The sequence below is a fragment of the Sinocyclocheilus grahami genome, unplaced genomic scaffold (genome assembly GCF_001515645.1).
Source record: "Sinocyclocheilus grahami isolate Dianchi unplaced genomic scaffold, SAMN03320097.WGS_v1.1 scaffold774.1, whole genome shotgun sequence".
Taxonomy (NCBI): domain Eukaryota; kingdom Metazoa; phylum Chordata; class Actinopteri; order Cypriniformes; family Cyprinidae; genus Sinocyclocheilus; species Sinocyclocheilus grahami.
The window spans coordinates 62581-79253 of record NW_015505953.1 but is presented as its reverse complement, the minus strand read 5'-3'; the positions used below and the strand labels follow the sequence as shown (position 1 = coordinate 79253).

The 16673-nt window shown below is 35.5% G+C and overlaps 1 protein-coding gene and 1 pseudogene across 3 annotated transcripts in view; one reads left to right on the top strand and one right to left on the bottom strand.

The window, feature by feature from the left end:
* LOC107561474 (RCC1 and BTB domain-containing protein 2-like) overlaps positions 1–6891 on the bottom strand; it is a 46377-nt gene extending 39486 nt beyond the window's left edge. For 2 of the 3 annotated variants that reach the window (XM_016245930.1, XM_016245931.1), the window contains exons 1-3: positions 6710–6891; positions 5791–5922; positions 2365–2515 (exon numbers count right to left, since the gene is read on the bottom strand). In XM_016245930.1, the coding sequence (XP_016101416.1) occupies positions 2365–2515; positions 5791–5916 (277 nt within the window). In that variant the 5' untranslated portion in view covers positions 5917–5922; positions 6710–6891. The remainder of the gene's footprint in view (positions 1–2364; positions 2516–5790; positions 5923–6709) is intronic. The other variant, XM_016245929.1, reaches the window with a different exon arrangement.
* A 2859-nt stretch (positions 6892–9750) lies between these two features.
* LOC107561470 (cysteinyl leukotriene receptor 2-like) lies at positions 9751–13090 on the top strand (annotated as a pseudogene).
* The last annotated feature ends 3583 nt before the right edge of the window (positions 13091–16673 follow it).

Genomic DNA, 16673 nt, shown 5'->3' with positions numbered 1-16673 from the left:
CACCTGTAGATCGATTGCTTTGTTCCGAAACAGGGATTAAAATTATTACAATGTTGTTTTTTATTCTTGGTGTGGTTCGCTTTCACACGGCAAAGTTTCTAAACGAACCAAATTTGTTAATACAAGTCACGTGCGAGTAAACTGTTCCCTCATTGGTCAAAGTTCCACGGTTTATTTTCCGGGATTCCACTTAGCTGTCACGACTGTCATCCGTCAGGATGGAACGCGGGCGTCGCGGGATTATTGTTGTTTTTTTTGGTAGCTGTCGTAGGGCTGGACGATATGGCCAAAATTTATATCACGATATATTTCTTAATTTCGGTCGATACGATATAATTCCGATATCGATATGAACACTATTAAAAAAGCCTCATAAAAACGTCCAAGAACGGCCACAACAGATGTCTGTACCTACAAACTTTAATTTGCCAACTCTATGAAACCTACTCCTATAAAACTACATAATATTTTAGGAAAAAAAATGGCGCAAATAAATAAATGTTCACCTTTTATTGGTATTTAGCCTTCATACAAACAAGAAATGTGAAATCACTGTCAAATAAATCTCAGACTCTCCTTATTAATATTATTATTTTTTACTTCAAACTATAGGGTAACATACCAGTCAAAAGTTTTTGAACAGTAAGATTTTTCATGTTTTTTAAAGAATTCTCTTCTGCTCACCAAGCCTGCATTTATTTGATCCAAAATACAGCAAAAACTAACATTTTGAAATATTTTTACTATTTAAAATTACTGTTTTCTATTTGAAAATATAATTTATTCCTGTGATTTCAAAGCTGAATTTTTAGCATCATTACTCCAGTCTTCAGTGTCACATGATCCTTCAGAAATCATTCTAATATGCTGCTCAAAAAACATTTATTATTATTATTATGTTGAAAGCAGCGGAGTATAAAATTTCTTTGATGAATAAAGTTCAGAAGAACAGCATTTAGAAGAATAGAAGTACTTTGTAACATTATAAATGTCTATCATAATTTGATCAATTTAAAGCATCCTTGCTAAAAGTATTAACTTCTATAATTTACCGAAATTGAACAAAATGAAACACTGGGCCGAATACCGAATACGCTTTTTTTTAGGTTTCTTTTGTTTTCATCACTGCAAAAATTAAATAGCCAAAATGTGCTTTTTACTGTTTTGTCTTGCTTTTCAAAGAGGAAAATCAATTACAAAACAACAATTAAAAAATTAACACTGAACATTTTTAGCATTCTAGCAGACACTATACCAACAAAGCACAATTTAACTTAAAATTAATGAGTTAGTAAAATAATATTTTTTGGCCATCAGACCCCCTTCTTGAATCAGGCATGTATTTTTTACTGTACAATTAAAAGCAGCCTTGCTGAGAAGAGACTTCTTTTAAAACATTAGAAAATATTACAGGTCCTAAAACACTGTGTGAATGTTATTACCAGAGCTGTTGTAATGATTATTATCATTATTATTGTCTTACTTTTTATTTTATTTTACAGAACAACAGTAAAATTACAATACTAACATTTATGAATGTTGATAGAGTTCTTGCTTTTTCTCAATTTTTATTTTGGTGGAAATGTGCAGGAAGACCTCAATGCTTCTTTTTGTTGACAGTAGATTTATAAATGAGTCTCATCGACGTATGTATTGCATTGTCACATGCCTTGTAAAAATTAATAAAAATGTGACTGAGCAACTGACGAGTAACATGGTTTCAGCGCAGATTTTCCTCGGGCTTTGGACTTTGAACCCTGGTTAACATGCGCTGCAGTACTAAACAGTCTCTCGATGTCGGTGCTTGTAATGATTTTTGCGTCTTTCTTGGACAGTTTTAAATGCTTCCACACTGCTGACATGTGTGCTGCATTATAAAGAATGCACGCCTCTCACTCTGATTTATTTGGTCTTTTCACTTATTCGGACGAATAATTTCGGTTGCCGAACAGTCGGTGCGTCCCTATTGTGATAGGGTGGTTTATGCTGTCAATACAGGAGACAAACCAATGGGCCACTGGCTGCTCACTGTCCATGCGTGATGGTCCTTGGCACAAAAAAAAAAAAAAACCATTGTCGGCCCACAGGGAAAATGCCCGGTATGCCCGATTACCAGTCCAGCCCTGAATATAGGAACGTATGGGTACAGGGAATGTCCAACTCATGTATTATAATATCTGACCCCTGACATTAGGGCTGCACAACAATATATAACAATAATATATATTTGTGATAAAAAATTATAATATTCATGAATTTTCACCATAGAAATATTTCTAATGTTGCCATCCTGCAACCAAAATGATTTTGTACAGCAAAATACCAAATCATTGCCTTCGTTTCATGTCAAAAAATATGTCCAACCTGCGGTGGCGATGACTACATGTGGCCCTGTGCCATAGCTCAAAGACACAATTTTCTTCCCACACAAGATGTCTATTCGCCTGGGCTCAATGGTGCTCTGCGTGTCCCCAAGCCCTAGGCAGCCACTGCAGTTCGTCCCCAGTGCAAATACCTGTGGGTAAGACATTTTTAGTTTAGGTGGTTGAACACTTGACAAGAACTTTTCATTAAGTTTATATTACATTTAATTACAGTTAGTTCTGTAAATTGACTAAAAAAAATGTATCACACATTTCTGTAATCACTAGTAATCGCATATTAATATAATAAATTAATATTGTCATAATTTCACATTGAATCTCCAAATTAAATGTAAAAAGAACAAAGATGGTATATTTTTTTTAAATATGTATTTTTAATGGCATAATTTTTACAAAGTAGCCCATTACTAATGAAGACCAGTATCATGGATACCAATACTGAGGTCTCTACTAAATGCATTTTCAGCCATTAATTATAGCTATTCAACATTACAGTATAACTGAAAGCCTTTTTTTTTTTTTTTTACAATTAATAGGATTTGAAAAATAACTTAACCCTTAAATGCATACCCCGGGTCTTTAGCGACCCGGAACATCATTCTCTACCCTCTCCCTCCTACATTTTTTTAAGTTAGACATCAACTTTCTTAGTATTCCTCAATCTATTTATTATAAACAATATAACAAGAAAAAAAAATTTAAATATAAAGAGAATGCCAGTTTTAAAAAATTTTAAAAAGCATGCGGCGTTAATCGCATTACATTTTTTTAACGTGTTAAACTGAAAAAAAATAATAATAATCAATTAATGTGTTAATTTTGACAGCCCTACTCATAGTTCATTATGCCATTGACTATCATTCAATACTGAGGGAATATCGGTCAAGACCATTTGCGTATATTTACAGAACAGATCGTTCTGGCTCTAAAATCTGATTGGATGAGCTGCAGTCAGCCTCTCAAAGCTCAACTCTAGCCGCTCCTTCTACATAACTACAATTCTGTTTACACAGCATTCTTAAAGGCACTTTGTGCTTTCAGTTTAGCACTTGATCCCTACTTACAATATGTACATGAGATAAAAAGAGTTTTTGATGAGAAAGCTTTTGTTGAAAAGATAAATGGTACCTTAAGTGCTGTCCATGTTTTATTGTGGTTAAATATTTTAAAGCATGAAAAGAAAAAAAAGGAAGTGGCCAGGCTCGGGACGTGCACCAGAGCTACTCTCAGGAAGCAAACAAGGATTTTGTTAGTATTACAGGCCTAAATATAGCCGTGTTCTATCTGCTAATCACCAGCCCAAGTTCACTCTGTCTCTTTCCTATCAGTATGTGTGTGCATGGCTCAACAATTTTTATTGTAGATTAAATTTTTACTTTTCCTGACTACATTTTCGACTGACTCCACAATTATATATATATATACATACATTTTATGTTTATAAATTTGGGGGTTGGTAAAATTTGTTTTTTAAAAGGAGAAAAATATTTCTTATGGTCACCAAAGCCACCTTTATTTGTTTAAAACGACAGTAAAAATTAATATTGTGAAATTATATTACAATTTAGATAAATGTTTTCTATTTTAATATGAATTTTCAGCAGCCATTACGCTGGTCTTCAGTGTCACAAGATCCTTAAGAAATCATTCCAATATGCTGAATTGGTGTTTAAGAAATATTTGTTATTATCTGTTGAAAATAGTTGTGCTGCTTAATATTTCTGTGGAAACCATTATGCTATTTTTCAAGATTCTTTGATCAATGTAAAGTTCAAAAGAACAGCATTTATTTGAAAAAAAAATCTTTTGTAACATTACAAATGTCTTTTAAAAACACACAACACAAATGTAGATAAATGTAATAATGTAGATACCAATAAACAAAAAAACCTGTATTTACGATGTTGCTAAAAAGAACATTATTGTGTGTATTTGGGGTATTGAAATGTTTATGCGGTTTAAGGTTAAAAAAACACATTATTTACCACATACTGTACATTATTGTTTCTCTTCTATGCCCTGCCTTTCTAAAACGCGTAAATTTTTACAAAGCTCATCGGTCTAAAAAGCAAGGTGTGCTGTGATTGGCCAGCTATCCAGTGCGTTATGATTGGCCAAATACCTCAAGCGTGTGACGGAAATGTTATGCCCTGTCCGGCCGGAGCGACGAGACAAAAACATTAAAATCCATTATAATCTAGGCATTTGTTGCATCCAGTGGGGACATAATTATGGATTATAATGTCTTTTTACACTGCATCGCACTGCGTAAACATAAAACCATGTCTGCATTTGTGATCGGAGAAATGACAAACACAAGCCCTACTCTACACTGCCCAAAAAACTATTTAAATATAAAAAAAAAAACATACAGTCCGTGAGTCAGAACAGCCGGCATTGTAGTCTACTCTCCAGGATCAGGAAACGGTCCTCCATAAAATGTGCTGCACACATCTGAATATTTGGGTTGAAGTGTTCTAGAACAGTGTTGTAAATACAACTTAACCACTGATTTCTAGTCGTGTCCATTTTTGGAAGGCCAAACAAAGTAGTTTCGCTTTCACAATGAAACACAGCGTCACACACGGCGGCCTAGAGTGAGGAACGGCCGGAGGGCTAGAGTGAGCGGAGGCAGCTGGCTTGAGAACGGTGCGGCCGGCGGATTCGACGAAGGAGCGTCCGGAGGGCTTGCGGCAACCACATGTGACGACTCCGGGCCGGACTCCGCTTCATCCACGGTGAAAGCCGATCCGCTGAGCCACAGCGCAAAGTTGTTGTATTTTCTCAGCGACCAGCACGGATCAGCTCCAGGCATGACGAAGCAGATATCGCCCTCTTTTGGAAGGCCAAACAAAGTAGTTTCGCTTTCACAACGAAACACAGCGCCTTCACGACATGGTGGCGGCAACAACAATACTACAGCGAGAATAAACGTTACGCATTCTTTCTTTGCGTGAACATTTGGGCAGCATTACGCAAATCTTCCCACATCGTGACGTAGACATGTGGGGGCGTGTTAGAACGAGCCGTTTTAGGTAGGCGTGGTTGACTCTTAACTTTTATAAAGAATATCTCTTTGGATTTGAGACTTTAGTCTTTGCAACTTTACAGATCTTCTTTATGCACCAATAGCTTGTAACACCCCAAAGAGAAAGGAAAAATTTAAATCGCGTCATATGACCCCTTTAAATTTTAAAATGATGGCAAACGACTCATAATTTTACTGATTTGTTCGTAATTATGAACGCATTCTTACTGAAGCATCCTTATCATTGAGTCCTGATGTGTATGAGAGAGCAAGAACTCCACCGAACCTAATGAACAATTTCCAGCAAGGATCTGTGTTCATTTTCCTTTCTCTTTGGGGTGGACATCTGTCCACTAAAAGCTTTCAGCATGGCTGTACCTCATCACTGACGGTAACGTAGATAGCCTCATTTGCAGCACTGCCGAACACACAGGCTTGACGGATGAGCCGCAGTTCCTCAGGGGGCAGGAGGGCAAACACCGGCCACTTTCCCACGTCCAGCATACTACTCTGTGATGTAACACATACACTCACATTAACTCTCTCTCATACATATATACACACACACATACATTATATACATGCATATAGTAGTCTTTAAAATGCAATGAATATCATATAATTTTCATGTAAAAATAAAAGCCATCACCAATAAGCACCATTTAATTCTATGTTCATTAATATGAATCAACGTAGTACCATGGTGTTCTTGGAAAATAAGTACCATGGTACCACATAAGTACTTTATTCTCAAGGAAATCACGTGAAATTTAAATTAATGAAATATTAGAATTTTGAGCTGAAATTATAAAGCAACATTGTTAATACATGTAACATTTTGCTTAAGTACTGTAGTTAGCTGTGAGACACTAACTGACGTAAATAAAAGAAATCCTTATTATTAAAGAAAACAAATATGTGGCCAAACAATAAACTCTACAATAATAGTTGTAATCAAACATCTAGTCAAAATAAATGTTTATGTAAATAAACGGGCGTGTTGTTAACTTACTCAGCTGTTAATGTTAGTTAGCTAACAAGCTAACTACGGTTTACATTCATAACACCCCCTGCGCTTATAGAAATAAAAACAGTCCACAAGTCTGCACAAGCCTCAATCTAAGATGTTAAATTACACGATGTACCGCTGAATAGCAGCTGATATAACATATATAGAGGTGTTTGAATTAGTAAATCTGCTAGCTGATGTTAGCCGGCTGCATAGATTAACGTCGTGGAGAAGTGTCAATCCAATATCAGCGCGAGGTTTTACAATATAAACTCTCTAAATGTGTACCTTGTGTTAACTTAAACTCCCAAGTCTTCATTCCTGGTGTCAGAGGATGATGTAGATATGGTAAAGTGGTCAGTTTTGCATGGCTACGAGTGAGGAAAGCAGAGATGTGCCCAGTCTTCTCGGCAGGCAGTTAGCGATGGAATCATGTGACATTTGAACCGAGGCATCGGAGGCGGAGCTTGTGTCGAGAATAAGTGGGCGTGCCAGATGAAGCCTCGAATCGAAGCCTGTTTTTATACAGTCTACAGGTGCATCTCAATAAATTAGAATGTCGTGGAAAAGTTCATTTATTTCAGTAATTCATCTCAAATTGTGAAACTCGTGTATTAAATAAATTCAATGCACACAGACTGAAGTAGTTTAAGTCTTTGGTTCTTTTAATTGTGATGATTTTGGCTCACATTTAACAAAAACCCACCAATTCACTATCTCAACAAATTAGAATATCACCTGAACTCAAAACACCTGCAAAGGTTTCCTGAGCCTTCAAAATGGTCTCTCAGTTTGGTTCACTAGGCTACACAATCATGGGGAAGACTGCTGATCTGACAGTTGTCCAGAAGACAATCATTGACACTCTTCACAAGGAGGGTAAGCCACAAACATTCATTGCCAAAGAAGCTGGCTGTTCACAGAGTGCTGTATCCAAGCATGTTAACAAAAAGTTGAGTGGAAGGAAAAAGTGTGGGAAAAAAAGATGCACAATCAACCGAGAGAACCGCAGCCTTATGAGGATTGTCAAGCAAAATGGATTCAAGAATTTGAGTGAACTTCACAAGGAATGGACTGAGGCTGGGGTCAAGGCATCAAGAGCCACCACACACAGACATGTCAAGGAATTTGGCTACAGTTGTCGTATTCCTCTTGTTAAGCCACTCCTGAACCACAGACAACGTCAGAGGCGTCTTACCTGGGCTAAGGAGAAGAAGAACTGGACTGTTGCACAGTGGTCCAAAGTCCTCTTTTCAGATGAGAGCAAGTTTTGTATTTCATTTGGAAACCAAGGTCATAGAGTCTGGAGGAAGGGTGGAGAAGTTCATAGCCCTTGACTGGCCAGCAAACTCAACAGACCTGAACCCCATAGAGAATGCTTGTTAGGCGCGTTCGACTTGAAGCATGGTGCGTTCACCAGCGTGCTCGAGAAGTGTGATAAGATTCAGGAGAGCCATTCCTATCACGAAGCTGATGGTTAAATATGTGATCTATTTGAATTATTTACAGAAACAGCCACTTTAAAATGCCATGGAGAAAGTCAATCATTATCTAAAAAAGGCAAATAAACTAAAATGAGGAGAAAAGTCTTGAACCAGCACTAACATATAGGCTATTCAAATATTTTTAAATCATGACCACCTTTCCTAGAATTTATCACATTTTATTGTAGGCTTATTTATTGTCAAATTTAGTCTAACTTGTAGAATTTATATTAGATAATCTGTTAAGGGAATAGATATTTCCCTATAGATTTATATTACAACTGTGGCATGTTGTAGCTGTTGGTTCTAAATGTGCAGGTGGTTGTTTCTTCATAACAAATGCTAATGGTAATGATTAATAGGCGAGTTTTATTATAACAAATGCTATACAGTTAAGAACTATGGTACATGGCCTTCAGATATTCCAAAAGATGGCATAGAATAAATCATTAAGAGCCTGATGAACTGTTAAGGAGTAAGAAATATACAATATCAATATAAGAAAATGTTAAGTTAGATTGACTTCCCATGGCATGTTGAATTAGAACATTCTGTCAAATTATAGCCTATAAGTGCCTAAATCATATAAAATACATTACATAGATACAGTGTATGCTATGTAAGCAAGTAATTGTTAATTATGATGTTACTTTATTGCATCAACTTTGCATAGATCTAACACTGCACAAAAGATCATTTCACAAAAATAAATATATAAGCGAACAAACAAATAAATAAACCTTATGAGTGAGCATGACCCGGGACTCTACTAAAACAGTTCACACTTCAACTCCCCACGTTCAAACCAAAACTATGATAGATAGATAGATGAGATATATGAGATAGACAGACAGACAGACAGATAGATAGATAGATAGATAGATAGATAGATAGATAGATAGATAGATAGATAGATAGATAGATAGATAGATAGATAGATAGATGATATAGATAGATAGCTAGATGATATAGATAGATAGATAGATAGATAGATAGATAGATAGATAGATAGATAGATAGATAGATAGATAGATAGATAGATGTTATAGACAGACAGACAGACAGACAGACAGACAGACAGACAGACAGACAGATAGATAGATAGATAGATAGATAGATAGATAGATAGATAGATAGATAGATAGATAGATAGATAGATAGATAGATAGATAGATAGATAGATAGATAGATAGATAGACTGATAGAAAGAACTTGCATCATATAGTGTGACAACATGCCCCGGTCTCAAGCAACTGTGAACAGTATCTTTTTCCTGGGCAATAGCGTTTAATGGCTCCATTGTGGCCAAGACTTTGTGTCTATACAGAAACTGACTTTCATAAACACTGAGAAATACTTACTGGAGTAAAACAATATAACATCTATCCACAGTCTCCCCATGCTATTATGACTACCATCTGATACCACCACAGTACATTTCTAAAAGGAATATGTAAATAAATCCCAGTGCCTAGATCATATTTCTAACCAAATTTGCAAGAAATAAAAAGATTGGTAACATGCATTTAGAAAATAGATAGGGTGAATTTCCATTTCATGCTGACTTCAAAGAAAATAAAGCAATGCTAGACCCATTAAAATGGTTTGCACTTGAGCAGACCCAAACTGAGTTTATCTTAGTTCAGACAATAATGTATACTTCTACAGCTCTGTGGTTTACAAATAGTTTGATCATTAGGGTTTAGTTCATTTCATATCCTGGATATGTTTGTATGCATTTACCACTTCTAATATCTCCAGCAGAAGATCAGAGATTATTGGGTGTGTCTGTGGTCTGATAAGCGGAGCAATTTCTCCAGAGCAGCAGTCGTGTGTTGAGTCATGTCTTTATACGGCTTCATCTCACCACTCTTGCACAGGACTTGGCTAATATTTGTGGGGACAGGACTTCTTTTGGAATTTGTGAACTTAGTTTTATTGGCTACCTCTTCACAGGTAAGTGCATTAGATGTTATTATGTTAATGGGTTATTGATAGTGAGGTATATACTTTATATGGGTCATTTTACCACAAACTCTGAAAAATAAAGGTATAAAAGGGGGTTTTCATAATGACGCCATAAAAAAAGCATTTTGGGTTCCCTAAAGAACCTTTCAGTGAACAGTGAACTATTTATTTTTCTTAGTGTGAAGAACATTTGAATCATCTAAATAACCCCATTTTCACAATAAAGAACCTAAAGGTTCTTCATGGAACCATCAAGGGCAATAAAGAACCCTTGTTTTTAATAGTGTACTTATTATAATTTATTATAATGACAATGGTGTTAAAAATATCTCTTTGTAGATGGTGCAGATTGTATTGTTGCTTCAGTTCATTCAAACGCAAGATATTGGATTTATCTCTTCCCATAGACAAACATATCAGAGCAGACCAATTATTTAAAAAAATCTTTTCTATGGGTCTTTACTCAACAGCATAGAGTATGTATGTTCAGATGTTGTGTTTTTAAGGCAGCATTAAAATAATCAAGACTGTGAATTAAACAGACTGTTATCAGTAACAGCAGCAGCTATAACTGAATAAAATTCCAACTTCTCTGAACAATCCAAACTTTACTATGCTTATAAATTTGCCCATTTTTCTTTGCATGTCAGTACAGACCCATAAAAATGATTGTGATTTTAACAGTAAAAGACTGTAAAAATGCTACAGTAAAAACCTGTTTACTGGTTAACAGTAAGTTTCCATACTATATTCGGTGAATAAATGTAATTACATTTAATGTAATTTTACAGTAAAATACTGTTAAAAATACAGTTTTTGGAAGTGAAAAAGAAAAAGTCATTGTATAATTTACAGTGAAAAAACTTAAATTGACACTCCCAGAATTCCCTGCATGGCACTTCATATTTTATGTTTTATTGTTGAAATAACATTAGTTTTTTCTTATCAGTTGTGTACATTAGGGTTTAATCTTACATCTAATGTTGTCAAATTAATGTTTATTGCATTATTTCAATATTATGTGTGTCACCATGATGGGGTTTAGTGTTTGTGTGAATGACACTGTGCACCTTCATATATAAGTATTGCCCTCCTCAGCTCGTAGAAAAGCTGTTTGTGATGAGCTTTGGTTCATCATGTGACTTTCTCATCACCACCAGTTTTTGGTGCTTATCAGTGCATTACAATGGTTCAAAACAGATATTAACACTTCAATATGTTGGTTTATTAACATTACATCAGTTAATGAAATACAGTATTTTATTGGGAATTTAAGTTAAGTCTGTAAAACCTAAAATGTTGCTACCGTATTTTTTACGGTGAAGTTCTGGCAACCACAGCTGCCGGTATTTTACCGTAAATGTCACAGATTTTTTTTTACAGTGTAGAGTTTGTGATCAGTCAGGGTTGACTGCTTTGGGGTTGTTGTGCTGCAAGGTGATATTCACACTCAAACCAGTGCTTTTGCCTCGGACAGTAAGTACATTTTTACTGCAGATAACAGCTGTGCATTTTTTTGCTTTTTATTTTAGTTTCTATCCTAAATGGGGTACAATTTCAGTTCGTATTATAAAATGATTGTATTATAAAATGAGCATTCAACTAATTAATAGAGGAAGGTTTTGACTGTTTAGAAATTAAACAAAGTTTAACAGGAATATCAATAATAAAATAGCGAATATATTTTAAAAAATCTGGTAACACTTTACAATAAAGTTCCATTAGTTAATGTAAGTTAATGTATTAACTAACATGAACAAACAACGAACAATACATTTATTACAGTATTTATTAATCTTTGTTCATGTTAGTTATTGAAAATACAGTTGTTCATTGTTAGTTCATGTTAATTCACAGTGCATTAACTAATGTGAACAAGCACAACTTTTGATTTTAATAATGCATTAATAAATGTTGAAATGAACATGAACTAAGATTAATAAATGCTGTAGAAGTATTGTTCATGCTTAGTTCATGTTAACTAAAGTAGTTAACTAATGTTAACTAATGAACCTTATTGTAAAGTGTTACCAAAAATCTGTTAGTTTTAATCAAAAACACCCCTTGGGACATAAAAGTGTCTGAAATTAAACAAACACCCATATATTTAGCTGACTAATTTGAAAATGCTTCAAATTCCTTATTAATTTTAAACGTGAGCTCTGATTTTGTTTTACAGAAATCCCCAACCCAACAATGACTCTTCATTCATCGAATTTCACAAACTGCTCCATCAGTGATTTCAAGCACACCATCTACCCAATTGCTTATCTGTTCATCTTTTTCCTTGGGCTTTTTGGCAACCTCATATCTCTGTTCTTCTTCATTTGCTCATCGTTCAGAAGAAAAGCATCTTTTTCTCCAGTCAGCATCCTCATGCTCAATCTCCTTCTATCTGATCTGATGATGGTGTGCTCGCTACCGTTTCGAGCCGCCTACTATCTCATGGACTACTGGGCCTTCGGCGACATCACCTGTCGGATCATGTCCTACGTCTTCTACATCAACATGTACGGCAGCATCTACTTCCTTGCGGTTCTGAGCATGGTTCGCTTCGTGGCCATCGTGAAGCCATTCACATATGTGCACTGGCAAAGCTCTACGAGAGCCTGGACATTATGCATTGTAATCTGGCTGATCGTGTCTGTGGCGTCCATCCCGCTTCTGAAAGCCGGAACTTATGAGGATTCTAATCAGACCAAATGCCTGGATCTGAGGCCGTCCCAGGTGGGGACCATTATCACGTTGAATCGAGGGGTTTTGCTTTTAGGCTTTGTTATGCCCTTTGTGGTCATCTCAGTCTGTTACATTTTTGCAGCCTTGTATTTGCTAAAGCTAAGGAAGACCAGGCAGAGTCAAAGATCTCAGTTCAATCACAAGAAATCCTGCTGTCTCGTCATTATTGTTCTGCTGATTTTCTTTGCATGCTTTATGCCGTACCACGTCGTCCGAACTCTGTTTCTGGAGGCCGAGATGGACATTCAAAACAATGGTTATGACAAGTCCTGCCATTATATTGAAAGTCTGAGAAAGGCAGCGGTCATCGCACACTGTCTAGCCTCTGGAAACAGTTCCTTGGATCCATTGCTTTTCTTTTTCGTCGGGGAAAACTTTGTTAGCTTTTGGCGACAACATACGTATAAGAGGACAGAGTTGTATAATTGAGCAGAATGTGAAAGTGTTGGAGAAGATAAACAACAATGGCGAGACGGTTTAGACTATAGAGTGCTTGGGACCTGTTGGGACTTGAGGGGGAAATACCTGGAAAAGACCATATCCCATAACTGGTGGATCTGTTGTCTCATGCAGGAAGACCTCAATTAACCTCCAGTAAAGTTTGTTTTCCATCCCAAAACCTTTCACTATGAAATTTCACTATGATTAAAACAACATATGTGATAGTGTGCACTGTGCAATGATGTTGGTCCAATGGTTTCTCCAGTTATCCAATCACATGACCCGTGGAGGAAAATTGACTTGAGTTTTTTTGTTGAGCATAGAAGAATTGTTTTTGGTACATGTGTTTCGAGTTTAGTTTATACATATGTTTTCTTATGAGATAAAAATGAACTGCCTCAATTGGACATAGATGTTTATTCTGCATGTTTTTGTAAGGACCTACATGACAGTAAATGCTTACATGTGTACAGTTCAAAAGGATGCCTTTGAAGTACAGAATCAGTACTGATGATATATTTGAAACTTGTTTTGATGTGTATCAGCAGATTATACAACTGCACTCAGCAAGTTTGCGGTTATTGTTCATGACAATGTTTCGAAGATTTTAGAGTATTATACTGTTTATTTACTGCTTATATTATATTGTTGTCTATCTATCTATCCATCCATCGATCTATCTATTTCCAATTTAATAAAATTGTAAATTGTAAAATACATTATTGCCAAAACTGACCTGTCTGTCATCTATGGATTTTTTTTTTAGTAATTATTTTTTAATCATTTTATTTTTTTCTACAGTTTCTACCATTTTTAATTATATTAGTTTTTTTTCTACACTTGGAGTTATTCTCTGTAATGTTAAATATAATAAAATAAGACAATTTAATTTAAATGTATTGGAGGAACTGTCCAAACATCAAAAATCTATTCTGCAGTGCATTTAGCCTCTTTAGGAGAATGAAAGGCATTGTTGTGAAAAGTCAGAGTCATATCTGGTGTTAATATTTTTTAAAGGTTTTTAAAGAAATCTCTTTTGCTTACCAAGGTTGCATTAATTTGCTTGAAAATACAGTAAAAACAGAAATATAGTGAGATTTTATTACGGTTTAAAAGAACTGTTTTCTATTTTGAAATCTAATTTATTCCTGTGATGGCAAACCTGAATTTTCATCCATAACTCACATGATGATCATTCTAATGTGCCGTTTTACGCTGAAACATTTGTTATGAATGATTGAAACATAATTATGAATGATGAAAAGTGCTTTTTTTGTGGAATTTTTATGGAAAGCATGACATTTGGGACACGTAAGGTTAAAAAAATTAAACTTTTGTTCAGCAAGAATGCATTAAATTGGTCAAAAGCGACAATAAAGGCATTTACAATGTTACAAAAGATTTCCATTTCAAATCAATTCTGCTCTTATTCTGAATTTATGAAATTTAGTATGGTTTCCATAACAATATTAAGCAGCAACATATAACAAAACGCAAAAAAAAACATTATTAATAACTAAGCACCAATAATAATTGATAATGACTGAGTAGCAAATCAGCATATTAGAATGATTTCTGAAGGATAATGTGACACTGCTGGAGTAATGATGCTGACAATTCAGAATGGACTTCACATGAATAACTTAAAACATATTGAAATAGAAAACAGTTCTTTTAAATTGTAAGAATATTTAATAATATCACTAAGATAACATTTCACCTTGTACCGTCTTGACACCTATCTCCGATTCCCAAATAATTGGCTGCAGCGCCACCTGCCGGGCGTGCATCATTTTTATCATCACTTTATATAGACCCCCTCCCGCACAACACAGTGTTGCAAAAAGGTAAATAAGGTTTCTACAAAGCTTTATTTTGACATTTTGTACATTTAAGATCACAAGTGTGAGCACTGGGTTAGGATTAGCGGTGGGGTGGGGTTAGGCATTGGTTAGATTTTTTATAATTTTTTTTATTTATTATGCTTTAAACAACATATACAAAACAATACAAAGCCAGGCTAACAAAGGATTAAAAAAAAATGTTATACTTATGAATGTGAAACTTAACCAAACAAAATAAATAGATTAATAACAAAAACTTCGTTATTTACATTATCATACTTAAAATATCCAAAAACTACATTTTCGAAATGCAAATTAAAATTAAAGAGTATCTTTTCTTTGATACAGGTGCATCTCAATAAATTAGAATGTCGTGGAAAAGTTCATTTATTTCAGTAATTCAACTCAAATTGTGAAACTCGTGTATTAAATAAATTCAATGCACACAGACTGAAGTGGTTTAAGTCTTTGGTTCTTTTAATTGTGATGATTTTGGCTCACATTTAAGAAAAACCCACCAATTCACTATCTCAACAAATTAGAATATGGTGACATGCCAATCAGCTAATCAACTCAAAACACCTGCAAAGGCTACACAATCATGCAGAAGACTGCCGTGTGTTTTGAGTTTGAGCTCCGTCAAGTTAATTCTTTGTTGTCTAATTTTTTATCTTAAAATCTATTTTATACACCATCCTTTTCAGTTCTATAACGTGTGAATATATCCCCTATCGTATTCTACAACAAAAACAATCAGAGCGCCTTGTTATCACTAGTTCTATTTTTGACTTTCTGAGTCCGGTATTAGCATATAGCCCGCTAGCATCGCCACTTACGTAATCTCGCTTACATTACTAATACTCTATTCACACACATTACCATTGTTTTATGCACTGTTACTTGCTTTAATGGCGGATGTGTGTCTACCTTTGAGTGCAGGTGAGGACACGTTCAAGCTGCATTCGGTGCAGTGGCCATGGAGAAGCAGATCCGTGACTTGGTGGCGAAGCAGACCCAGCTGAGAGAGCGGAGAGCCGCGCTGGAAACATCCCAGGCTGACGCTCACAAGTCCGAGGTAAGTATACAGCGCGCTGTTAACTCTCCCACCACCTCTACTCCGTGTGTTTCTCTGCACAGACCCTGGGTGCAATAACTGGAATCTTTTCTGGTAGCGTCCTAGGCTTTTTCGCGCTGATGGCCTGCACCCCAGCAGAGTCGGAGCGGAGCTCATGTCGGATAACATCTCCAGGATGCTTAAATGATAGAAGTACTTGCGCTGTCCAATCTATAAAGACTGTGTCTGTTCCCCGAATAGTGAGGTCAAAATATAAATTTAATGCAGAATCTAGAAAAAATCTGATCGGGATTAAACCAGAAAAATGTAAAATAAATGAATTCTGAATACTTAGGACCATGTGATATTTCAGTTTTTCTTTTTTAATAAATCTGCAAAAATGTCAACAATTCTGTGTTTTTCTGTCAATATGGGGTGCTGTGTGTACATTAATGAGGAAAAAAGATGAACTTAAATGATTTTAGGAAATGGCTGCAATATAACAAAGAGTGAAAAATTTAAGGGGGTCTGAATACTTTCCGTACCCACTGTAGATATCGCACCTCAAAGCAATGATATTACTGACCATTTCCTTGTATCGAGCATGCTGTGCATTATTGATATTAACTATATGGCTCCGCGTTATCGTCCGGGCCGAATTATTGTTCCAGCCACCAAAGACAGATTCACAAAAAACCTGCCTGATTTATCTCAACTGCTCTGTG